Source organism: Canis lupus, chromosome 2 (genome assembly GCF_011100685.1).
Source record: "Canis lupus familiaris isolate Mischka breed German Shepherd chromosome 2, alternate assembly UU_Cfam_GSD_1.0, whole genome shotgun sequence".
Lineage (NCBI taxonomy): Eukaryota > Metazoa > Chordata > Mammalia > Carnivora > Canidae > Canis > Canis lupus.
In genome coordinates this window covers 71,365,422-71,391,314 of record NC_049223.1, presented here as the reverse complement: position 1 = coordinate 71,391,314, position 25,893 = coordinate 71,365,422, and the positions used below count along the sequence as shown (strand labels likewise).

General features: G+C 41.8%; 1 protein-coding gene, 2 long non-coding RNA genes and 2 other non-coding genes across 12 annotated transcripts in view; 4 read left to right on the top strand and 1 right to left on the bottom strand.

Annotated features, from left to right (window-relative positions):
* Positions 1-15,554, top strand: part of PHACTR4 (phosphatase and actin regulator 4) — a 98,546-nt gene extending 82,992 nt beyond the window's left edge. For all 5 annotated transcript variants that reach the window (XM_038531370.1, XM_038531368.1, XM_038531367.1 and 2 more), the window contains 7 exons: positions 1,347-1,531; positions 2,802-2,955; positions 4,597-4,652; positions 5,786-5,847; positions 8,072-8,209; positions 8,816-8,892; positions 13,334-15,554. In XM_038531370.1, coding sequence (XP_038387298.1) covers positions 1,347-1,531; positions 2,802-2,955; positions 4,597-4,652; positions 5,786-5,847; positions 8,072-8,209; positions 8,816-8,892; positions 13,334-13,349 — 688 coding nt within the window. In that variant the 3' untranslated portion in view covers positions 13,350-15,554. The remainder of the gene's footprint in view (positions 1-1,346; positions 1,532-2,801; positions 2,956-4,596; positions 4,653-5,785; positions 5,848-8,071; positions 8,210-8,815; positions 8,893-13,333) is intronic.
* Positions 132-25,893, bottom strand: part of LOC111093268 — a 33,571-nt gene continuing 7,809 nt past the window's right edge. The window contains exons 2-4 of one of the 4 annotated variants that reach the window (XR_005355918.1): positions 22,034-24,107; positions 4,787-5,095; positions 132-761 (exon numbers count right to left, since the gene is read on the bottom strand). This is a non-coding gene — a long non-coding RNA (uncharacterized LOC111093268). Of the gene's footprint in view, positions 762-3,288; positions 3,928-4,786; positions 5,096-21,355; positions 24,146-25,893 lie in introns of those variants that run through there. The other 3 variants (XR_005355917.1, XR_005355916.1, XR_005355919.1) reach the window with 3 other exon arrangements.
* SNHG3 (small nucleolar RNA host gene 3 (non-protein coding)) lies at positions 22,074-24,816 on the top strand. Its single transcript, NR_038068.1, has 3 exons — positions 22,074-22,130; positions 23,313-23,346; positions 24,217-24,816. It is a non-coding gene; the product is annotated as a small nucleolar RNA host gene 3 (non-protein coding) (long non-coding RNA).
* Positions 23,004-23,208, top strand: LOC119870553. Its single transcript, XR_005356223.1, has one exon. It is a non-coding gene; the product is annotated as a small nucleolar RNA SNORA73 family (small nucleolar RNA).
* On the top strand, positions 23,934-24,137 carry LOC119870551. The gene has a single exon (XR_005356222.1). It is a non-coding gene; the product is annotated as a small nucleolar RNA SNORA73 family (small nucleolar RNA).

Below are 25,893 nucleotides of genomic sequence, written 5' to 3'. Positions count from 1 at the left end.
CCTTTAAAACTTGCCTTTTGTTGCCTCTTCTTTACTCTATATAGCCTTTCTTGGAAGAAAATTATTTATAAAAAGAAAATGTAATTAAATTTAAAGCAAGAATACTCAACAAATAAAGATGTGTTCCAGAATTTGGACTTTATTTACCCTGCTAATCAATAACATTGTTTCCATAGCAGTCACAAAATTTTGTACTTGAAAATTAAAACCACTCTATTTTTTGTATGTGATACAAGGGAGGCTGTATAACATGGTGCTTAAGAGCATTGGCCTTGGAGTAAGATAGCTCTGGGTTCAAATCCCAGATCTACCTCTTAATTCCTAGTTTGCGGTAGTGTGTTACTTAACCTTTCTGCACTTGAGCGAGCTGTCTGATCCATGCACAGGAATAATACCTACCTCATAGGCTTGTTAAGGATGAAATTAGACAAATGAAAGCATGGTGCCTGGCACCTAAATTCAGTACAGAGGGACAGAGAGCAGTCTAGAGAAAAAGAAGGGGGCTGTGAAAGATGGTTCAATGTTCTAACTGCATAAACTAGAACTGGTTAGCTTGTTTTCTCCCTCATTTGTCCTCCAATAGATTCAAACAATTGCCTTTTTAAAATTCTAACAAATTGTGACTGAAGGTTAACACTTTTTGGCAAGTTGGAGATTTACCAGAGATTTGCAAGTTGGAGAATCGTTATAGAGTTGTTGCCACATACTGCTCAGCTGCTTTGCCATAATCGTTGTACTTGGTGGTATAATCTTTTTACATCCTGGAAAGAGACAGTTAAGGAGTTAACAGATGGACTAAGTCACAGTTTTATGCCCCCAGGGTGGAAAGGGGAGAGGTTAGTTTTCATCTTGATTTCTCTTTGCTTCCTTAGATTAGATTATCATTTAGTCCTACTCCATTGTTAAACCAAAGGAAAAAAGTGGGTTAAGTTCTTTATTGTATATCTTCCATGAGCCAGTCACCGTGTTGGATGCTGTGTGGTCTTCTCATTTAATCAGCCCAAAATAAACTTGCATCTTACACATAGATCAGTAGGGACCTGTGTGCCAAATACTAGTACATTCTAGAATTTATCTATTTTATTCTCACAACAAGCATAGCAAGTAGGTATTCTTCACATTTTCAGAAAAGTTAAATAACTTACAAGCTAGTGAATAACTTGTAGAGCTAGGATTTGAGCCCAGAGCCTTTTAGATTACTAGCTGCTAAAAAGTTTCTTAGCAAGATTCTTAAGGAATAAATTTATTTCACTCGTGGAATTCTCTATAGTTATTCAGTACTTTGCCTTACAAATCAGTTACCCTTATGTTTCTGAAAGGAAAATGTAATTATGTTAATTTGTTAGTCCAGACGATGAAGAAGAAGAACAAACCCACCCATCTGCATTAATTGAAGATGTGGCATCTACCTCAGCTGTTCCTAAACTACCACAGTGTCTGCAGGAGGAAGAGGAAGAGAAGGAGAGTGACTCTGATTCAGAAGGTCCCATTCAGTACCGAGATGAAGAGGATGAAGATGAGAGCCACCATAGTAAGAAAGGGAAAAACAAAGGAGAAAATTATTTTCCTGATAAAGCTACTTGCTGGTGTCAACAAGTATAAGAGGAATGGGCACCCTTTCCCTTGGAGTCACCTGGCTAACCAATATTGGAAGCCACTGTGATAGAGCCTTGTCCTTGCTATTCCCACTGTTCTAACAAGCCAGTCAGAGAGAGCCAAGTAGATTAAGTCATGCAGGTTTTATTGTTTTGTCATTGTTTAAGATTTATTTTAGTGAGAGCACACAGAGTGGGAGAGAGGGAAGGAATCTCAAGCAGACTCCATGCTGAGTAAGGAGTCTGACTCAGGGCTTAATCCTACAACCCTGAGATCACGACCTGAGCCAAAATCAAGAGTCGGACACTCAACCGACTGAGCCACCCAGGCACCCAGAGTCATGCAGGTTTTTATCCATTTGTGATTGAAAAACTATTTACCTTGATGGTATTAAAGAATTTAGTGTAGAAGAAGTTGGTATTTGGGCTGTGTTAAAAAGACATAGTAATACTCTCCTTTAGTTTCATGAACTTACTGTGTCCATGGGGCAAAGAAAAAACACATGTTTATGTACACAAATCTGCAAATAATGGAACCCTGATTCCTAAAAGTGGGAAGGCAGCTTTAAGAATAGGAATCCCAGGGCTCCTGCCTGACTCAGTCGGTAGAGCATGTGACTCTTGATCTCAAGGTCATGAGTTCAAGCCCCATATTGGGCATAGAGCCTACTTTAAAAAAAAAGAAAGAAACGGAATCTTATGAAGTGTGTTAATGCAGATACCTTTACATTGTAATTCAGAGGGGGCTGTCCCATGTTCAAATTCTCTCTATAGCGGGGATCCCTGGGTGGCTCAGCGGTTTAGCACCTGCCTTTGGCCCAGGGCGCAATCCTGGAGTCCCGGGATTGAGTCCCATGTCGGGCTCCCGGCATGGAGCCTGCTTCTCCCTCCTCCTGTGTCTCTGCCTCCCTCCCTCTCTATGTCTATCATAAAATAAATAAATAAATCTTTAAAAAAACAAAAACAAATTCTCTCTATAGCAACTCTTACTCATAAGAAATGTAGAGAAATGTAAAAAATATAGAAAGGAGAAGATATATTTGCCCCAGCTGAGTCCATCTGGCTAATTAGATTTTTAGATGTCTTCAGCTTTACCCCCACCTCTGCATTAGCTGGGAGATGTGATACTGCTTGTTCAGACTCTTGCCTGGTTCTAGGTGAGGTTGAGCCTTAGCGTTTACTTTTTTTTCTTTCCCTTTCATAAAGGTGCTCTGGCCAACAAAGTGAAGAGGAAGGACACACTGGCAATGAAGTTGAACCACAGACCCAGTGAACCAGAGCTGAACATGAATTCTTGGCCTCGGAAAAGCAAAGAGGAGTGGAATGAAATACGGCACCAGATTGGGAACACGCTGATCCGGTAAGCCTTTGCTTAGAAGAGATTGATTTGATTTGATTTTCCCAGTAGGTGTGTTAAAGACTTAACTTTTACCTTTTTTCTTTTTTAATTTTAGAAATAGCATAATTTTTAAAAATACACGTTGTATGCAGTTGTGTGTTGTCTAGGAATTTGGAAATTAAGGAATCAAATGGCTCTCTTAGAGCTCTAAACAATGAGATAGGGCAGCCCCGGTGGCTCAGTGGTTTAGAGCCGTCTTCAGCTCAGGGTGTGATCCTGGAGACCAGGGATCAAGTCCCGTGTCGGGTTCCCTGCATGGAGCCTGCTTCTCCCTCTGCCTGTGTCACTGCCTCTCTCTCTCTCTCTGTGTATCTCTCATGAAGACATAAATAAAAAAGTATTTTTAAAAAAAATTTTTGTGGTTTTAAGCCACCCAGCTTGTGGTAGTTTGTTATGGCAGCCCTAGGAAACCAGTAAAAGGCTGATGGATCTGTTCACTATAATTGTGGTGATGGTTTTATAGGTATATACATATATCATTACTGGATTGTGGGGTTTTGGTTTAATGAACATTTTAAAAGGAAGTTTTTTTGTGTGTTTTTGTTTTTTAAAGATTTTATTTATACACAACACAGAGAGAGGGGTAGAGACATAGGCAGAGGGAGAAGCAGACTCCCTGCAGGGAGCCTGATGCAGGACTGCATCCTGGAACCTTAGGATCACGCCCTGAGCCAAAGGCAGACACTCAACCACTAAGCTATGCAGGCATCCCTAAAAAGGAAGGTCTTGTTCAGAGGAAGCAAAAAAATCTTTGAAATACATAAAGAATGTTGTCAGTTGTATATAAAATGGGGCTAGGAGTTTTCTGTGCAGGTAGCTAAAGAGTTATTAGTATGCAGTTCAAATATAGTCTGAGAAATATTAATCAAAGGTAACAAGTGAATAACTGTGTGATTCCAGAGGTGACAAGTTATCGGTGGTAACATCTCAGAGCTGTGGATGAAATGAGAAACTTCATCAGTATTTCGCAAAGGGAACCAAAGTTAAAATCATAGAATTACACAATATCACTTCAAAAGAGACAGCCTTAAATTCCAGTGGTTGCTAAATCACTGGTTTAAAAATCAAAAGAAAGACATCAGTCCTATGGGAAGGACTGTAAAAATCCATATATGAAATCAGTCCTCATCCCTGGTTTTCTGAATCAGAATGTCTATTATATACCTTAGATTCTGTGCTCCATCAGCAAATCTGTTTAGGGAACTACCAGTCCAGTCCAGACTTTCATTTTACAAATGAGACCACTCAGGATCTAACTGAGCTTTTTTGTGGTCACACGGCTCATTAATAATACCAGAGCTAAAAAAAAATAAAAATAATAAAAAATAATAAAAAAAAAAAATAATACCAGAGCTACAACTGGAATTTTGGCCTCCTCTTTGCATTTACAATTCCTTTTTATGTTGTAGTATCTGTATTAACACTTTCAACATGAGAATTATTTCATAAGCAGATAAATGAAATAAAAATAACTAAACAGTTTGGAAATCTCTTGCTTTCTTGCTAGTTTAGGGGCTAATATAAACTGAGCCCAAAACAGATCTTTATAAGCAGGATTGGGAGACTTGACATGGACAATACCCTTATTTATCTCCTTTTCAGACGACTGAGTCAAAGACCGACGCCAGAAGAACTAGAACAGCGAAATATACTACAACGTGAGTCCAGCTATGGGAATAAAGTTGTACAAGTTTTCTTTGTATATTTCGGAATTTAATATACAGACTAGAGAAAAGCATTTTCTACAAGAGCCAAAGAGAGAGTGTTCCAGCCCAGGAAGGACCACTCATACCTTTTCCCCTGAAGAACAGAGTTCCCCCAAGCTTCTTTTACAAGATATCGTTGTGGTATTGCTTAATGTACTGGGAACCGCCAGAAAATTCTGCTCTGATGATTTATCCTGAGACTGCCTTGGCCATATGGGAGGATTTCACAGCATATGTAGGTGCTGCTCAACTTTTCCCTGTCTTCGGGGAAGGTAGTAGCTGTGCATTTGGAGAAGACCTTCCTGTTCCTAGTGGACTTTGAGGGCTGGGACCCAAAGCAAGTTCCAGATGTAGGAGTCCCCCTGCTTTTTTCATCTCTTAAGACTTTCATACATCTAAAGTCACAAAACAAGAACATGTATTTTATTTTCTTTCTTTGTTCATAATTAACTTCCTAAAATAGCATTCTGATCTAATAGACATTTGATTCAGTTTTCCAGACTCTGGGGTGAAATTTACCCTTAAAAGCCTCCACACTGAGAGGATTAGGCTTCATTGAGCTATTGTGGGTGTGCTCAGTTTGACCAGCCCATCCCCTGTTCTCTCACCACTGTGTGGATATATGCAGCTTAAAACTTGAGGACCTTTATAGACATATCACACAAAACTCAGTGTGATCTTTATTCTTCATTCTTGCTGGTTACTCTTGAGTGAGAATCTGCAGAGTTTTTCTGAGGGGCACAGAAAATATATTTATCTTTGTAGGCCAAAAGCAAAAGGAAGCTATTACATAGGTACTTACCATGCCATTCAATATATAATCATTTAAAAATGGAAAGATCATTCTTAGCTCATGGGCAGTAAAAACATAGCCAACTGGCTGGATTTGGTACCAGGGGGTGACCCTTGCTCTTAACTATTCAACTATACCAGTTGACAAGAAAATTGTTTTGATTAGCCATCCCCAAAGTTAGTATTTTATTCTGACTTGGAGCCTACAAGAAATATCTGCTGTGTAATTACTGAAAACACTGATATGCAAATTGCTATTTTGAAGTAATATTGTTTTGGACTGTTGACTGTAGCTAAAAATGAAGCTGATCGGCAGGCAGAAAAACGAGAGATTAAACGTCGGCTCACTAGAAAGGTACGTAGCCCAAGTGTTTGGTTTTAGTCTGTCTACTGGCCACATATCTTGTATTTGAATGACCTATTTGGTTAGAAAGAAATGAATTTTACTTGAATTGCCACAAATTGCTATGAAACTAGAATACATGATGCAGATACTGAAGACAGCAAAGCATTTTTTTTTAAGGATTTTATTTAGAGAGAAAGAGCACGAGCAGGGGGGAGGGAGAAAGAGAAACAGACCCCTCACTGAGCAGGGAGCCCAATGAGGGACTTGATTCCAGGACCCTGGGATCATGACCTGAGCCAAAGGCAGATGCTTAACCAACTGAGCCACCCAGGTGCCCCAACAATATAGCATTATCAAGAGCAATTTTAAATCATTTTTACTATTTAAAGAACACCTGACACAAAAAGGTGCTCCATTAATGTTTGCATAAATTCTGACTTTTTATTTTTTATTTTTTTTTTAATTTTATTTATTTATGATAGTCCCACAGAGAGAGAGAGAGAGAGAGGCAGAGACATAGGCAGAGGGAGAAGCAGGCTCCATGCACTGGGAGCCTGACGTGGGATTCGATCCCGGGTCTCCAGGATCGCGCCCTGGGCCAAAGGCAGGCACCAAACCGCTGCGCCACCCAGGGATCCCAAATTCTGACTTTTTATTTGGTAAACATGGGATTCTGGTGTAGACTTTAAAACCTGTTGAAGTATAGCAACAGTAACAGGAGGAATGCGTAGCATTCAGATTTGCAAATTGGTTGTTTTCTAGTTGGAAGGAACTGAACTGACCCTTAGTGATACCTGCAAAGTATGAAAACACCAACTGGGATTTTTGTTCTTTGTCCCAGATCAAATGGGGTACAATTTTTTCTGTACTAGACCTATGTTAGCTTTTAAGCTTGAGGATTCCTTTCCTTCCCGCCATAATAGTTTATAATTGCCTCTAATAGATTCTGATTTGTCCTAAATTCTCTAGATAGTTCTTAAAACTTATAAGAATCTCCAGAAAAGTGATGGATCTAGACATCATCTTCCTTATTTCTCCTACTTCCCCTTCCCTGGGAGCAGAGGAATCATTCTTGATACATTCAGGGGAGCTGGATGCCACAGGCTGGACTTGATGCCTTCAGATTGAGCAGGTCACCTGATTGCACAATCTTAAATCATAATTCATTACCAAATCTCGGCATTATTCATTTTAAAGGAAATCTACCCTTTATATTACCCACTATATATTGCTTTTATATTAAATGTATTCATTTTATAATATATTATATGTGAGTTTATAGCCCTAATCCTTTTGCTACCCAAAATGTGGTCCCTGGACCAGCAGCATTGGCATCACCTGGGAGCTTGTTTGGGTTTTGTTTTGTTTTGTTTTCTGTTTTTTTGGGTTTTTTTTTTTTGTTTTTTTTTGTTTTTTAAGATTTTATAGGACGCCTGGGTGCCTCAGCAGTTGAGCGTCTGCCTTTGGCTCAGGGTGTGATCCCAGAGTACTGGGATCGAGTCCCACATCAAGCTCCCTGCATGGAGCCTGCTTCTCCCTCTACCAAGGTCTCTGCCTCTGTCTGTGTCTCTCATGAATAAATAAATAAAATCTTTTTAAAAAAATTTTTTTCAAAAAATAAAAAAAAAAAGATTTTATTTATTTATTTATTTATTTATTTATTTATTTTTTTTTTTTTAGATTTTATTTATTTAAGATAGAGTGAAAACAAGAGAGAACAGAGAGGGAGAAGGAGAAGCAGACTCGCTGCTGAGCGGATAGCCCCATGCGGGGCTCAATTGTAGGACCCTGAGATCATGACCCAAGCCAAAGGCAGACGCTTAACTGACTGAGACACCCAGGCGCCCCATCACCTGGGAGCTTGTAAGAGACAAAGAATCTCCAGCTCCACCTCAGATCTGCTTAATCAGAATCTGCATTTTAACCAGATCCCCAAATGATCTATATGCATATTAAAGTTTGAGAAGCACCGGTTATACTGGTTATACAGGTTTATAGCTTTGGTTCTCTATCTTAGCTGTGCATTGAGGAGCTTTAAAAAACAAAACAAAACAAAACAAAAACCTCCCAATACCCAGAATCTCTGGGAATGGACCCAGGAATCTGTAGTATCTAAAGGCCCCCAGGTAATTCCAGTGTGCAGCTAAGGTTGAAGCTGGGTTGGAGGCAATTTGAATGCATAATTGATGCCTAATTCCTGGCGTAGTAAATTAAGAGGCTCTATGTCTTTCAGCTCAGTCAAAGGCCAACTGTGGCTGAACTACTTGCCAGGAAGATTTTGAGGTTTAATGAATATGTGGAGGTAACAGATGCTCAAGATTATGACCGGCGAGCCGACAAACCTTGGACCAAACTGACTCCTGCTGACAAGGTAGGTGGCTGTTTGTGTGTGTGTCTCTCTCTATTTGAAGAAAGTAGGACACTAACTAGAAGGGAAAACCATGAAATTTTCACTTTTGATATAATGTTGAATTTTTAATCAAGATACAAAATGCCAAGATGTGTAAAACTCTATGCTAATAACTCTACCACCACCAGGACCACCACAACCAAAAGAAAATTCTTGCTGTCTCACAGAGTCCACAAATCTGGTAGGAAATTAAAACACACTTTAACAGTGGTTATGTTTGGTTGGAGGGAGTTTGGGTGGTAGATTTTAATAGTTACTTGTATTTCACTTTTATAACAGGAAAAGCATTTTTATGTGTTGTGGAAACTATAAAAGCAACAATATCTCTTTTTAGCTCTGTGAGTGTTTTAAGTAGAGATACTTGGTTCATTAGGCTATGAGTGGTGTCAGAGAAGGCGACATGTATCAGGCTCAGTGTGTAGACCTGGCTTCTTTCCTCACTCTGGGTTGCCCACTGCAGTTTGCACTGGCTCATGAAGTTAAGCACAATAGAGAACAGATGGCAAATGACACTGCTATACTATGGCAGACAGAAGATGCTGAAACATTTTTGTTTCTACTCCACAGGCTGCTATAAGAAAAGAATTAAATGAATTTAAAAGCTCAGAGATGGAGGTTCATGAAGAGAGCAAACATTTTACACGGTAAGACCCAAAAGACACAAGTACAGCAAGCTATATAGAGCTCCACCACAAGTACTGCAAACTATATAGAGCTCCACCACAAATACCAGAGTTGTTCAGATGGGAAGGACTCTAATGACATCATTAAAAGAAGGACACACACACACACACACACACACACACACACACAAAAGGACACAGCATGTTGACTGCAAGACTACATTAAGAGAAAGAAATGAGGACTAAGAGGCAGTAGGAAGTGCCTATACTAAGTGAAATATATAGTATTTAATCCTTGCAGTGAGCCTGCAGGCTTTGTTAATATCTCCATTTTGTTGACGAAAAAACAGGTTGGGGGTACCTGGCTGGCTCAGTTGGTAGAGCATGAGACTCTTGATCTGGAGGTTGTGAGTTCAAGCCCCACTGGGTGTAGAGCTTACTTAAAAAAGAAAAAAGAGGGACGCCTAGGTGACTCAGTGGTTGAGCATCTGCCTTTGGCTCAGGTCGTGATCCTGGAATCCCAGGATCAAGTCCCACATCAGGCTTCCCGCAGGGAGCCTGCTTCTCCCTCTGCCAATGTCTCTGCCTCTCTCTCTGTGTCTCTCATGAATAAATAAATAAAATTAAAAAAAGAAAGAAAGAAAAAAGAAACAGGCCCAGAAGGGTTAATCAAGTTGTAGAAGCAGGACTGGAGAAAGAAATAACTAATGAAAGTCCCTGGAGCTCTCTTCCTGCACCTCACCATCCCAGGGTATGTATGAGGGAATTGTTGTTGAGTTAGGCAAGACGTCAGCCTCTTTGATTTCAGTTATTTCTAGCACTGCTGGTCTGATACAAGTTTTGAATTAGCTGCTTTCATGAAACAGGCCAAGAAATATTTTGATGTGGAATTACTGTTGTAATTAAGGACTCATCCAATACCTAAAGAATCAGCTGGATACAAATGCAATCAGTGAAAGTGTGTAGGTGAAGATGCAAAGGGCACCTGGCAGGCTCAGTTGGAAGAGCATGCAACTCTTAATCTCCAGGGTCATGAGTTTAAGCCCCATGTTGTTGGGTGTAGAAATAACTAAAAATAAAGTTTAAAAAAAAAAAAAAAAGGATGGGCGGGCACCTGGGTTGCTCATCGGTTAAGTGTCTGCCTTCAATTCAGGTCATGATTCCAGGGTCCTGGAATGGAGCCCTTCATAGGGCTCCCTGCTCAGCGGGGAGCCTGCTTCTCCCTCTCCCCCACTCTCCCTGCTTATGTGCACTCTCTCTCTCTCTCTCTCTCTCTCTCTCTCTGTCAAATAAGTAAAATCTTTAAAAAAAAAAAAAAAAAAAAAAGCCTTGGGACTCCTGGATGGCTCAGCGATTGAATGTCTGCCTTCAGCTCAGGGTGTGATCCCACGGTCCTGGGATTGAGTTCCACATCAGGCTCCTTAAAAGGAGCCTGCTTCTCCCTCTATGTCTCTGTCCCTCTCTTTCTCTGTGTCTCATGAATAAATAAAATAAAATAAAAAATCTTTAATAAAAAATAACTAAATAAATTAATTTTTTAATAATAAAAAAATGTTAAAGGTTAAATGAAGGGAGTTGATACAATGAGAATTAGTTTGCTATAAAAAACAAATAAGCAGGGATCCCTGGGTGGCGCAGTGGTTTAGCGCCTGCCTTTGGCCCAGGGCGCGATCCTGGAGACCCGGGATCAAATCCCACATCGGGCTCCCGGTGCATGGAGCCTGCTTCTTCCTCTGCCTGTGTCTCTGCCTCTCTCTCTCTCGCTGTGTGCCTATCATAAATAAATTAAAAAAAACAAAAAACAAAAAAAACAAATAAGCAAAGTTGGAACATAAAATATTGTTAAACATTTTTCCATCACAATACAGGCAGATTGTTCTTTTTTAAGATTTATTTATTCAGGGATCCCTGGGTGGCGCAGCGGTTTAGCGCCTGCCTTTGGCCCAGGGTGCGATCCTGGAGACCCGGGATCGAATCCCACGTCGGGCTCCCGGTGCATGGAGCCTGCTTCTCCCTCTGCCTGTGTCTCTGCCTCTCTCTCTCTCTCTCTCTCTCTCTCTCTCTCTGACTACCATAAATAAATAAAAATTTTAAAAAAAATTAAAAAAAAAAAACTTTTCAAAAGAAAAAAAAAAAGATTTATTTATTCAGGGATCCCTGAATGGCTCAGCGGTTTAGTGCCTGCCTTCGGCCCAGGGCGTGGTCCTAGAGTCCCAGGATCGAGTCCCACGTCAGGCTTCCTGCATGGAGCCTGCTTCTCCCTCTGCCTGTGTTCTGCCTCTCTCTGTCTCTCTCTCTCTCTCTCTCATGAATAAACTATTTAAAAATATATTTATTTATTTATTTATTATAGAGGGAACATGTGTGAGTGGGGGGAGGGGCAGAGAGAGAGGGACAGAAGAAGCTCAAGCAAACTGAGCACAGAGCCTGACTCGGGGCTCGATCCCATGACCCTGAGACTATGACCTGAGCTGAAACCAAGAGTTGGTTGGACACTCAACCAACTGAGCCACCCAAGTGCTCTGGTTCTTTTAATTACAGAATTTTTTGTGCCAAACTCTGATAGGAATAGAGAAGGCAAATTTTTTGAACAACAGTGACACTATTCAGGGCATTGTAATATGAACTCAAATAATAAACCTTGCTTGCCAGCAGGGAACTGTCATCTAATCTGGAAAAAGACCTGTGTACTACTCAGTATAGTACAGTCGATATGATAAATGCCTCAGCCGTCCTGAGTCTTAAATCTGCCAGGTTTCGTATCCAAAGTCTACCATTTCCTAACTATGTCAGTGTTAGCCATTCTCATTGTTATTATAATAGCAATAAAGTACTAGAGTGAGCAACATTAAAGAAAAGAGTCCTAGAGAAGGTGCCGCTTAGACTGGATCTTAAAGCATATGAAAGAATTTATTTGGACCAAAAGGAAGAAACCAGCATTACCAAACAGCGTTATAAGCAGAAGGACTGGCATTAACAAGGCTGTCGGAGGTGAGAAGGTAGAAGGTGTGCATTGTCTCTGCACGCATTGTCCTGGAGCAGGACACATACGAGAGCAGTGTTAAGAGGAGACCAGCACAATGAGCTTTGACTGTTACGCTAGGACATTGGAACCACTGGAGTATGAGTGTTTCAGGTGGAGCTCTGGTCGAATATGTAGGATGAAACTAGCAGCACAGAAACCAGTTAGGAAGTAACTAAAATAGTCACAGTGAGCACACTGGTAGCTGAAACCAGGGAAGAGATCGAGAGAATGCAAGAGAGATTTGAGCAGCATTTCAAGCATAGTGGGCCTCTGCGTGGCTCCGTCGGTTAAGTCATTTGGCTCAGGTTGTGATCTCAGGATCCTGGGATCAAGTCTCACCTCCTCCTCCCTGCTCAGCAGGGAGTCTCCTTCTCCTTTTGCCCTTCCCCCTGCTTGTGCACTCACTCTCTCAAGTAAATAGATATATATATTTTTTTTTTTAATTTCAAGCATAAACTCAACATTGGGCAATCTCTTGATTCCAGGGATAAATTAAAGGAGGTAGTTAGGTGACTCTTAAGATTTCAAACTTGTGATTTTTGAAATGTGTGAAGTCGATGAGGAGTTGAGGTGAACACTTTAGGATATTTATTCAGCACATATTTATTCAATACCTACTACCTGGTAGATAGCAGTACTTGGTGCTCAGAATATAGCCTGGAACAAGATAATGTCTCCACCTCAATGAGCTTTTATTCTAAAAGGGGAAGGCAGACAGTAAACTGGAAGAGTTTGACAAACCTGTGACACATTGAGGTGGAGATGCCTAGAAGACAGTTGGATATTCAGGCCAAGAGTCCAGGTATTAAAAAAAAAAAAAAAAAGCAGAGCCTCAAGGTATAAAGTTTTATGAGGGACGCCTGGGTGGCTCAGCAGTTGAGCCTCTGCCTTCAGCTCAGGGCATGATCCTGGGATCCAGGATCGAGTCCTGCATCGGGCTCCCTGTGGGTATCCTGCTTCTCCTTCTCCCTATGTCTCTGCCTCTCTCTCTCTCTCTCTCTCTCTCTCTTTCTCTGTGTGTCTCTCATGAATAAATCAATCAATCTTAAAAAGAAAGGTATAAAATTATGAGGAAAGATGGTGGTTCTTAAGGGGAAAATTGTTTGTGTCTAAAGGATGGACAGAGGAAAATGAGCCAGGAAAGCATTCTGAGGAAAAGCAATTAAAGAAGGAGGAGGAAGAAAAAAAAAGAAGAAGAAGGAAAACAGGGTACCTGGCTGGCTGTCAGTAAAGCATCTGATCTTGAGGTCTGTGAGTTCAAGCCCCACAGTGGGTGTGGAGGTTACTTTAAAGAAAAGAAGGAGAAGAAAAGTCAGGTAGAATTAGAGTAGCAGAGAGACAATTTTGAATATTGAGAGTGTAACATTTCATTACTATTAACATAATAGCAAAGCATTGGTATCTGGTAACTGGAGTTTTTTGCTCATCTTGTTTTAGCTACCATCGTCCATGATGCTGAAGTCTGAGAGAGGAACTACACAACCCCCAAAAGAGGGCTGCTTGGCTGCTTCAGTCTCAGAGTGATGTGGAAGGAATATCTGCACTTCCCAGCACAGCCAGGATTGAGTCGTCTGGGATGTAGTTCTGGGGCGAACAGCACTTATATGAATGTAGCATTTCACTGGAATGGGTGGTCATGTGCTACTCTGGGCAAAACTGAACACTTTGTCAGTGCTTTTGAACTTTCAATATTGCAGCATACTTGAGGGGTCCTCCTCACCAGCCACCCACGCTCTGGGCCACCCACACCCTTGCCCCAAGATGACTGCCTGTGCTAGGGCACAGTTTGCACCATTAGCCTTATCTGCTCTGTCCTGGTTGTAAGATCTCCTTGTGGAAGACCAAATCCCTGATCATTGGATCAGACCAATGTCTGATCCACCTGGTGGTGGGAAGAACCTTCTGGAGGCCCTCAGCCTCCTGGCAAAGGGTACCCCACCTCCAGGGCACCCCTCCATACTGCACTGGCATGTCAGTTGAAAGCACTGCACTATACCTCTCAACACAGCAATATAGTCCTCTTCAGGCAGTCCAGTCTGAAAGAAGCTCAGGATCTGACATGCTCTTCCATTTTGGCACAAGTCATCCTGATTTTTATTTTTAAAATTAAAAAAAAAATCTTGAAGAGGTGCTGGAAACTTAAGTTTTGAGCTGCAACTAGATTCCAAGTCAGGAAAATGAGAAAACATATATGTTTTCTATATACAAAACCAAAACCAAAAAAGGCCTTTATCATTAATGCCAACTTGGCAGAAAACTAACTCATGGCTTAAATTTTATAAGCTGTTGTACTTTTGTCATACCAAATGATATTGGAACTCATCTGACCAATAGATGTATTCTCCTCCACAACTCTGTGGGAGCAGCCATCTGCTTTGGGGCCCCACACTTCAGCCAGAATCACTACAAGGTCTAGGGCCACGGGGTCCAGGTGCTGGACCAGAAGTCTCTGGAGGAGGAAGTAGGAGGGGCACAATCATGACCAACTCCTCCTCCCTTCTCCATGCTGTTGGCCCTCTCTCCCCCACTCCCCCCCCCTCCCCCCAGCCTCCACCTGCTGATCCTCTGGCAGCTTCTGCCTCAAGTTATCTCTCCTCTGCCAAGCAGTAGCCAGTGTCATTGGTGCCCAGGCCTTGACTCAGCCCCTGCCCCTTTTTGTATTTGTAATATATAGTAATATGATTTCCTTAAAGCAGAAAATTAATTTGTTTTCTTTGAGTTTTTATTTTGAAAACCATACAGCCTTACCATTTCCTTCTAATATCTGTTCATACTAAGTGGAAGAAAAAAAAATTTCCTATTTAACTGATAAATGTGGCTTTTTCCCCCCCTTACTTTAATGTTCAGAAAGTTGTGGCTGTATCCTAGATCCTTCTGCGATCCCTGTTCTGTTGGAACTGTTCAGTAGATGTTCTTTTATGGCCATATACTATTTGCTGAAAAATCAGAATATCAGGTCAAAACAGAAGAGCTGAGGTGACCTTAAAAGATAGTGTCTTCTCTCTGTAAGGGAAATAACAAAGTATTCTGATTTCTCAGTTACCATTAGATGCTCTGCAGCTATGGAACTACAGTGGGTCCATAGCTCCTTGAAGCTCCTGACATTTGGCGTGACTACAGTAAGATAAGTGACGATTCTGCACAGTGGTTAGAGGCCTGTACATAAGGTGGCCACACACATGACTTCCTCTCTCCGTTGGTTTGGAGGCTGTCTGGCTTATGCCAGCATTCTCTGTGGCTTGAGGTGGCATTTTCAAACCCTTCTTCCACTGCCTGACTTTCCCTTAATGTGCCAAGTTTGAAACAGGATTTGATTTCCTGAGCCACTTGTCCACTCTGTGTGCCGCCTTGGACTCTACTTTGTCTTTCATCTCATCATGTTCTTTTGAAACAAGATATTTTGGGGGTCAAGTCTTTTCAGGTGTTTTTATATATATATATATATATATATGTAATGGATCTGTGTTCCCTTTTTGTATAAGTAACAATTCACAATCAAAATGTAAAAAATAAATAAAAGTCTGATGTATTGTACTTCAAGATGCTTCCCTGATGTACAGAATCTCCTTGTAAAGTAAATAATTGCATTGTATATCAGTCTTCCTATCAATATTAATTATAAAGTATTTTAGAATTAAAAAAAAAAAGTCAAACTATACTATTCTGGTGTGAAGTGCTTATTTTTTTAATGTTCTATCTTATTCCAAAAGATTTAAGATAGCTTATAAACAATACCTAAAATACTGCTGGACACCCTAAATGAGAAGTAGATGATGGGAAAAAAATAATACCAAGAATACTAAATGTACCCAGAGATAAGGTCGGTCACGTTTGTGTCTGCACATGTATGGAAAAAGAATATGCAGCAGAAGAAAGCCAACTGTGACAACCCCCACCCCGCCCCATGGTATTTACCAAGTATGGCACAGATCCTTTATCCTCTCCCACCCCTGGTCTGAGAAAATACACTCCTATTGCCAGTGAAGAACCTGGGAGGTGAAAGTCCCTTCCCAAAAGGTCAAGGCAAAATATGTAGTCACTCTTTGTATATATTTAAGGATAAGCAGTTGCATCCCAATCAGTTGTCCCTGCAAGGATTTAACTGTGTATGAACCATATATAAGTAGACTACAGCACAGTAGGACAGTCCTACTGTACTCCTCTGGCAAGCAGCCCAGTTTCTATCCAGGTGGCCTCGCCAAATGACTCACTTTCCTCCTGTCACTTGAGAGAATGGCTCTGATTAGTACACCACCCTTTACCAAGAGTTAAAAGAAACCATGAGTCAAAACTGCTCAAAAGTGGTTCCACTTGCTCCGTGGTTTTCCTTCCAGCCCTCTAAAGACCAAACCCCACAGGGCCAAATCTCCAAAGAGGTCTCAAATTGCCATTGCTCTTTTGAGGTTAAGCATTGTCTACAGAAGGGTATTTTGAAGGTGCACATTGCTCAGTATTTGCTGAAATGATCAAAGAATTTACAGTCTTTACAGACTTAGATTAGTGTTCCCAGGAGAGGGAGGACTATAACTGGAGACCGAGAAAGGGCAAGTACAGGAGATACTGAATGGGAGGGGATGCGATAGGAAGTATACCTATGAAGGATGAGAATGCACAACAAAGAAAAGCCAAGCCCTGAAACGAAAACACGGCCTACGCCACTGCTTCAAGGCTCTATTCAATTCTAGCTCTAGGAGGCATGAAGAGTAAAACAGGAACCACCAGCAACCTGGGCCACTTGCTTCACTTATCACTTGTGTAGATAACATTAATTTCTTCCCCCAACAAAGTATAGAGGTCATCTGGCAGAGACAAACATCCTTATTTTTCCTCCATTTGGTACTGAAGAGACACACCATTCGTTCATTCATTCATTCATTCATTCATTCATTCAATGTTTATCACCTGCCTTCCTATCCATCAGCCTCAGAAAAAATCTTCCCTTAACCTTCTAAACCTATTGCCCTACCTCCAGCTTTTTTTTTTTTTAATATTTTATTTATTCATGAGAAACACAGAGATAGGCAGAGGGAGAAGCAGGCTTCCTGCAGGGAGCCTGATGGGGGGACTTGATCCCGGGACTCCAGGATCATGCCCTGAACCAAAGGTGAGCCACTGAGGCATCCCACTATCTCAAGCTTTTTCTACACTCCCTTTATGTAACCTCTTCTGATGTTCACTTAAATTCCTGTACAGTCCAAGCGGTTGAGCTAAATGAGTGACAGGTGGAGAAAAAAGTGATATAAACTGAACAGGCTTCTTGACATTGGCTTATGACCTCTGGTCTGTACACACTGCTTTCCATTTCTAAGGTTATAGGCACTCACCTCCTCAAAATCTAAACTAAATCTGAACTAAAATGGTTTAGTCTAAGGTCACCAGCGACTTCTCAGTTAACTGCCACCTCCTAAACCTGTTTTCAGCTCGTAATGTATTTGATTCCTCTACAGCATCTGACACTTGGGCCAAAACTAGTCCTCAAAACTTATTCCTTGGCTTCCCAGACCCCACTGTCTCCCAGTTCTCTGGTCATGCTTTCTCTGCCCTGCTGGCTTCTTCTCTGACCACCATTTAAATGGGTTTTCATGTCCTTTTGTGACTCTTCCTGCTCTCCCAAGGTGACATCAGCCACCACTCTTATTCTGACAACTTCTACATCTTTATCTGCAACTTAGATTTCTTGCTGGAATCTAACCCAATATCCAGTTGCCCTTTGGACATCTACACACCCAAATGTTCCCCAGGGAATTCCTCTGCACCTCCAATGTGGACCTTACTGTCTACCTTCACAGCCTACCTTCTTAATCACCAGAGTTAGAGGACCACCATGATGCTCACTGTCATAAGCCTGAAACTTTGGTATTATCTGCAAGTTCCTCTTTTCTCAGGTCCAGTGGGACAATAAATTCCATGCATTCTTACCTCAGAAATGTCTCAATTCCTAGATCTCTTCTTGCCTTGTTTACCAAAGTTCAAAGCCAACATTATTTAATGGAACTTTATAACCTCTGATCTCTCCAATCTATCCTCCAATATTGCCACTAGAATTACCTTTCTAAAATGCAAAGCTGGTCATACCAATCCTTTACTTCAAAACGTATTGGTCCCTAGTTGCCTGCAAGAGAAAATTTAAACTCTTTGGCCTGGACTACAACATATTTTATAATTTAGCATTTATCTACTTTCTCATCTCATGAAGAAAAGTTCAGGGATACCTGGGTGGCGCAGTGGTTTAGCGCCTGCCTTTGGCCCAGGGCGTGATCCTGGAGACCCAGGATCGAATCCCACGTCGGGCTCCCGGTGCATGGAGCCTGCTTCTCCCTCTGCCTGTGTCTCTGCCTCTCTCTCTCTCTCTCTCTCTGTGACTATCATAAATAAATAAAAATTTTTAAAAAGAAAAGAAAAGTTCAGGCACTTCTTCCTTCCATGTTCCTCATCAAGCTGACTTCTTACCCTTCCCAGGAGACCATAGTCCTGCTAGCTCCTCAGCCTGCAATGCTATCATTGTCCATACCCCACTCCTTTACCCCTTTCAAGTTTGAGGTCAAATTTTAACTCCCAGAAAAATGCCTTCAGCCTTGAGCAGATTGTTCAGTTGCCCTGTCCTTTGTGTTCTCAGCATACAGCACTCATCAAGTGGTAATGTAATTTGCTGGCTTGTCTATTTCTCCCACTGTGGGCTCTTCCCAGACAACAAAGTGTTTCATGTCACAAGTCAGCACCTGGCTTGCTCAGTTGGTAGAAACTGCGAGTCTTGATCTTGGGGTTGTAAGTTCAAGCCCCACTTGGATGTACAGATCACTTAAAAATAAAATCTTTTTTAAAAAAGTTTTATGTCAGAGACCCCAGTGTCTAGCACAATACTTAGCAAATAAATCACATAAATCACTAAGTAAATGTTGAATGAATGATTGAATAGGAGCTGAATATTGGTAATATGGCCAGAGAAATAGCAGAATTATTTATCTTCTTTAACTCCTGGTTCTCTGGGGCACCTGGGTGGCTCAGTGGTCAAGCATCTGCCTTTGGCTCAGGTTGTGATCCCGGGGTCCTAGGATCAAGTCCCACATCAGGCTCTTTGCAGGAAGCCTGCTTCTCCCTCTGCCTATTTCTCTGCCTCTCTCTGTGTGTCTCTCATGAATAAATAAAATCTTTTAAAAAAAAAAAAAAAATAAAACCAAAAAGCCTCCTGGTTCTCAAATATTTTGGTTTTGTAACTCCTTTACAATTTTAAAAATTATTCAGAACCCCAAAGAATTTTTTTTTTAAGATTTTATTTATTTATTCGAGATAGAGAGAGGCAGAGACACAGGCAGAGGGAGAAGCAGGCTCCATGAGGGGAGCCTGACATGCGACTTGATCCTGGGTCTCCAGGATCAGGCCCTGGGCCAAGGCGGCCCTAAACCGCTGAGCCACCTGGGCTGCCCCCGCAAAGAACTTTTTATCTATTTATGATATCTATTGATGTACTAAAATTAAAACTGGAGAAAAATGTAAATCTTTTTATAATTTATACCATTAATTATAATATTATAAAGAAATAATACATTTCAAAATAACCCCAATACATGTTAACAATGTGTTTTTGTGAAAAATAACTATTTTCCAAAATAATTAAGGAGAAGAATGGCATTGTTCTACATTTTTTTCAAATCCCTTTAATGTCTGATTTAATAGATGACAGTCCATTTCTCAATTTGCTCCTGTATTGGATCTGTTGCTATCTGTTGTTTTGATTTAAGTAAATAAGAAAATCCAATCCCACACCGTTCATAAAGATGACAGCCATTTTTTCAAGTTAAAGAGTATTTCATGAAAAAATGTGGCTATTCCAGCTCACAACTCAAAACGATTATACAAGTGCTTTTCCTGGAGACAAATGCTGTCTTTTGCATCTGCAAAAGTACTTTATATGTACTTCTCACTTTGTCACACAAAATTCTAGGAAGATGGATACTCATAAGTTGAGAATTAAATTAATGACTTTTATTTCTCCACCAAGGGCATTCTTAGGGCAAGCTGACTCTAATTTTAATTTGCTATAGATATTCTTTTTTACCATGGTAAAAAACACATAACATAAAATGTGCTTTTGTCAGAGGGAGGTGGAGCACCTAACTGGCTAAGTTGGAAGAGCACGGACCCTTGATCTCAGGGTGAGTTCAAGGCCCACACTGGGTGTAGCGATTACTTAAAATATATATATATTCTCTATATATATAGTATATTTAATATATATAGTATATATATAGTATATATAAGTATATATATACTTAAAAATATAAAAAATAAAATATATATATACTTTTAAAAAAACATAAAATGGACCCTTTTTTAGCCATGTTTAAGTGTACACTTCAGTAGTCACTATATGCACACTGCAGTATAACAGATTTCTAGTACTTTTTCATCTTGCTAAACTGAAACTCTCTACCTATTGAATAACACCTCCCCCTTTCCACATACCCTCCCCCTAGTCCCTGGCAACCACTTTTCTTGTTTTCACTTCTAAAAAGTTTGAGAAAATGATTTTTTTAACTGTAAATTTATGATGATAAAGAATAATGATAACAATAGTTTGGTGACAGAGCCTCAAACCACCCACCACTTTGCTTTATAACATCAGTGCAGAGATTCAACACAGTGAAAAGGCAAAGGAAGTCTAAGTATTATGAAATAGTCTGGACCTCATGGATCCCCAAGAGTGTCAGAGACCCTAAGGTCTGACAACTTTGCTTTGAGAACCATTGCTCCTGGTGTGTTTCACGTTTTAAAATCTAGGTAATGGGGGATCCCTGGGTGGCTCAGCGGTTTAGCGCCTGCCTTCCGCCCAGGACATGATCTTGGAGTCCCCAGATGGAGTCCTGCATTGAGTCCCTCATCGGGCTCCCTGGATGGAGCCTGCTTCTCCCTCTGCCTGTGTCTCTGCCCCTCTCTCTGTGTCTCTCATGAATAAATAAAATCTTTTTAAAAATAAATAAAAATAAAATAAAATCTAGGTAATGGGACACCTGGGTGGCTCAGTGGTTGAGTGGCTGCCCTCAGGGTCAGGGCTTGGTCCAGGGGTCCTAGGATGAGTCCCACATCAGGCTCCCTACATGGACCCTGCTTCTCTGTCTGCCTCTGTTTCTCATGAGTAAATAAATAAAATCTTAAAAATAAATTTTAAAAAAATCTAGGTAAATGATACCACTGTCTTAGAATTGCTGTGCTAGTAAATAACCTATGTAAAGAATCCGGCACAAAATCTTATGTGAGGAACACTATAAGTGTTTGCACTCATTATAGCCCAGCTATGATGGCTCTGTGTTATTTTTACATTAACTCTATCCGCTTAACACCATATTCAAAATCCTATCACATTTGCAAAATTTCACATGTAATATGTATCTCCAGGATTCTTTACATGCCTACTTTATATCACACGACTGTGTGTTAAAATATACTTGATGTAAAATTTACCTTTTTAACCTTTTTAGGCGTACAGTTCGGAAGTATCGAATACATCCATTATCGTGTACAGGAGGCTTTTAGTTTTAGCCAATTTATGTGAAAGCCTTTCTGTCCTATTTTCCTATCATTTATCAAAAGTTCATTTCACATGTGACAGGGCAGATTCAATCACTGTTGAGATCCTGCATTTCTCTAGATGGCTTTTTCCTCTCTCTCTTTTTTTAAAAATGATTTCGTTTATTTATTCATGAGAGACACAGAGAGAAGCAGGCTCCATGCGGGAAGCCCGATGCGGGACTCGATCCCACGATCCCAGGACCACGGCCTGGGCCGAAGGCAGGCGCTCTACCGCTGAGCCACCCAGGCGTCCCTAGGCGGCTTTTTTTCATTTTGCATAGAATTACTCCAAAGCGTTGGGGGATGGAGGCTAGCGGGTTTATCTCAGTCTATATCGTCCAGACTGGGCGAGCGGATTGCTGAGGAGCACCCTTGCTGCTCAGCACCAGGCTACATACTCCCAAACTCCGTTTCCGTAATTCACATTCTCCAGCAGGTTCCCACGCGCGAGGCTCTATTGTCGCGAGAAGCCTCTGAGTCGGGTAGGGGTGGGGCTTAAACTCCCAGCATCCTTTGCGAATTTCCGATTCCCTAACTGCGCAGGGCGCTGCGCAGGCGCAATAGAGATACCTTGACTTCCGCCCGCTTCAGAAGGTATAAATAAGGATGCCTTGGGGGTTGTACGGCCTTTTGGAGAAAGACTGCGGCGCCGTTTGGTCTTTAGTAGGTAAGAGTTTTACCCTTTCGGTTGGTTACTTCTAGCTTTAGTACCCCGGGGCCTGCCAGCAAGCTGTTCCTGTGGGCATCGTGCTCTCTGGAGCCCCTTCTGCGGCGTCCATGCTGACTACGCTTGCTCGCGCAGCGGGGCTGGGCAGGATGTGGGCCGCGGAGGCCTCGCGAGCCGCGGGCCTTGCGCATAGTCCAGGCGCTCGCGCTGAGACCTACGGGGCTGCCGCTTCACGCACCAGGATGCCAGATGCTCGGCCCACCCCGCCCCTGTTGTTTGATCTGGTCTCCTAGGAAGCGGTGGGATTGCATGCCGATCATTCTATTCCCGACGGCCCATCGGAGATTAAGAATCGATTTCGAAAGCGAGCGTTCTTAATTCTGCCGCTTGTTTTATGACGTAGGGTGATCTCAGGGCGCACTCCTGATGGCCGAGTTGTAGATAGGACCCGTAATTGCTGTGTCAGCGCTCTGGATGTGCCATTTCTTTTCTTTTTAAACATTTTATTCATGAAAGAGAGAGGCAGAGGGAGAAACCGGCTCCATGCAGGGAGCCCGATGCGGGACTCGATCCCGGGTCTCCAGGATCACGCCCTGGGCCGAAGGCGGCGCTGAGCCACCCAGGGACCCGCTGGATGTGCCATTTCTTAAACAGTAGTGCTAATCGCCTACTGGGATTTTTAGCTCTGTTTTGGGTACCTGGCTGAAAGTGCATTTAGACTACTGACCTGAGACTCCTGGTCGGTATTGAACTCGAACTTCGTTGACACTTGGGAATTTAGTATCTACCCCAGAATGGATATCCTGGGGAAGTCACCCTCTACTGGTTGAAATTTATTTCTAGCTCTTTAGTTAGCAAATGAAATTACGGTGACCAACGTGGATACTCCCGGGAGGTCACTCTCCCCGGGCTCTGTCCAGGTGGCGTGCGGGAGCTCAGGGCTCTGCCCGGTGACGTACAGTCCCCTTCCACAACGTTGGAGATGAAGCCGGGCCTTGAGTCTGCGCCTGCATATTCCTACAGCTTCTCAGAGTCCTGTGGACCATGACTGAGGAGACAAACCATGCAGGAAACAGCTCTCTAGAGCACCCCCTATCTGGATATAGGTTGATTGGAAAGAAATCTGCTTTTATTACCTGCTGTACAACTGGATTAAGCTCTTACCTTACTTTGTTTTTGCAGCAATGGCTAAGGATTCCAAATAATTTGATCTGAGGTAAGTAAATCCAAAAATTGGGGGTAAGAATTGGTTTTGGCTTGTCGGTGTTTTCCTGTTGACATTTAATCATTCCAGCCCAGTTCTTTTCATGAATGTGCTCCTTGCATTTAATATATCCAGATTAAAACTTCACTGTATTCTTGTTGGCATATTGACAGTTTTGTAGATGTATGCTCATGTCTGGGAAGATTGCTTTTTATTGAGTAAAGGTTAATATTTTCGCATCTTTGTCTGTCATGTGATACGGTAGAAATTTCTGCTAATTTTGGATGAATTAACCAAAACCAAGATTAGCAAAACTTCGTGTATACAAACCATATAAATAAAGCATGCATACTCCGTCAAAGTCTGTGCATGGGAGCCAAGGATTTAGTCTCCAGTACAAGCCCTGTTAGATAACAGAAATGAAAGTGAGCATATGTACCCGCATATTCCTAGGACAGTAAGTACAGAAACCATGAAACAGTCAGTAGTAATAACTGGGTTTTAAAGAAGCTTTCCTCAGATTCACTTGGGCAGAATGGAATGCGGAAAATGAAATCTCTTGAAAATGTTTTGAGAGTGAGGCTGTTTAATCAGGCATTCCAACGTGGATACTCCCGGGAGGTCACTCTCCCCGGGCTCTGTCCAGGTGGCGTATGGGAGCTCAGGGCTCTGCCCCGTGACGTACAGTCCCTTTCCACAACGTTGGAGATGAAGCCGGGCTTGAGTCTGCGCCTGCATATTCCTACAGCTTCTCAGAGTCCTGTGGACCATGACTGAGGAGACAAACCATGCAGGAAACATCTAATGAAAACTAAAATGAAATTTTTTAGTGGTCGTTATTAGGAGTCTGATCCTCTTTTTTTTTTTTTTCCCCCCATTCAGGAAAGAAGAGGAGCTTCACTTAACTGGCAGTTGATCTTTTGTGTTCTTTATTTGGCAGGGGAGGGTTGGTAAAATGATAAATGCTGTTTATAAGATAAGCGTGGAGGTTTGGAAGCTTGGGCATATTTGACCCCCTTTTGAAACTTCCCTTTAAGTAAATCGGGGTGGTGGGGAGCAGGTTAGAAAAGGAAGTTCTTAGGTATGGCTCTAGAACCATACTTTTTATAAAGATTTTATTTATTCATGAGAGGCAGAGGGAGAAGCAGGCTCCACACAAGGAGCCCCATGTGGGAATCCATCCTGAGCCAAATGCAGACAGGCACTCAACCACAGAGCCACAAACCATACTTTTAAGAATCGGGACTGATGCCTGCTAAAATTGAGGAATGTGAGCAGTACTGAGTATGGGCAAGTCTATTAAAACAGTATGGTCCTTTCACCCACGAAACCAGAAGATTCCAGAATGCCTATGAGGAGAAAACTTCTCTTTAAAAAAACTAAAATAACTGCCTTTTTCCGATATTCTCAAGTTAAGTGGGTTTTCTATTAAAGATCCAGGTCTGTTTATGATGTACTTATGAATTATAATAAAGATGACTGCATATTTGTGTGGCTTTTTTTTTTATGTAAACGTTTGGTTGGTTCTGCATTGATTAAAGGCCTTAGGCTTGTGTGTTTTTGGTCTCCTGATACTTGGTTACTCTTACACTGGAGAGAACATGTTGATTCTTACCAGTTACTAAGTGTGTATGTAAGAGCCTCCTGGTTGCATTCAAAGGGATGTAATGGTACAGAGCGAATTTAGAGGACCTCTTTTTTTTTTTTTTTTTTTTTTGGATTTTATTCATGAGGCGGGGGGTGGGGGCAGAGGGAGAAGCAGGCTCTGTGCAGGGAGCCCGGTTAAAATCTACTGCCAGTGTTTCCAGTGGAATTTAAGCTTGAGAAAATTGTCATCCTGCCTGTGATGTGAAGCTGAGTCACAATGGAAATCTTGTGAGGCTTGTGCTGGCTGCCAGTGTTACAGGGCAGTGGAGGTCCTGAAGGATGGGGTCTAGCAGGGAACCATCTAGAAGGTAGAGTCTAGATCCAGAGTGGGCTAAAAGAACATGTGGTGGGGAGGGGGCTTCTAACAGCCATGTGACCAGTTCAAGCCTTCAGGGTCAGGAAAAAGGCAAATGGGCTATTGGGTTTTTGTTTTTGCTTTTTCTTTTTTTTTGGTGAGAGACAGGCAGAGAAGTAGGCTACACGCAGGGCCTAATGTGGGACTTGATCCCAGGACTCTGGGATCATTTGCTGGGCCAAAGGCAGGGGCTCAACTGAGCCACCCAGGCATTCAAGTAGATTGAGTAATGGACCCTAGCCCAGACTGCTGGAATGCCTGGCCAGACAATTTCACTCTGGATAGAACAAGGTAGTATGAAGAACCTGGGAGAGCTTGTTGGGTTTATTTTTTTTTAAAGAGTATGACTAAGGTGATCTGTCCAAACAAGTACACTTGCAGTACTTAACCTGTGTCAGGCACCATTCTAAGTTTGGCACATACGATGAATGTAGGTGCTAGTCTAACCGGCTGATTGCCCAAGCCCACAGCTAAGAAGTAAAGCCTCTGAGCAAATCATCTTCGTGCAGGTTTGCTGGGAGGGATCCTCTATACCCCAGGCCGACCCTGTGTCCAAT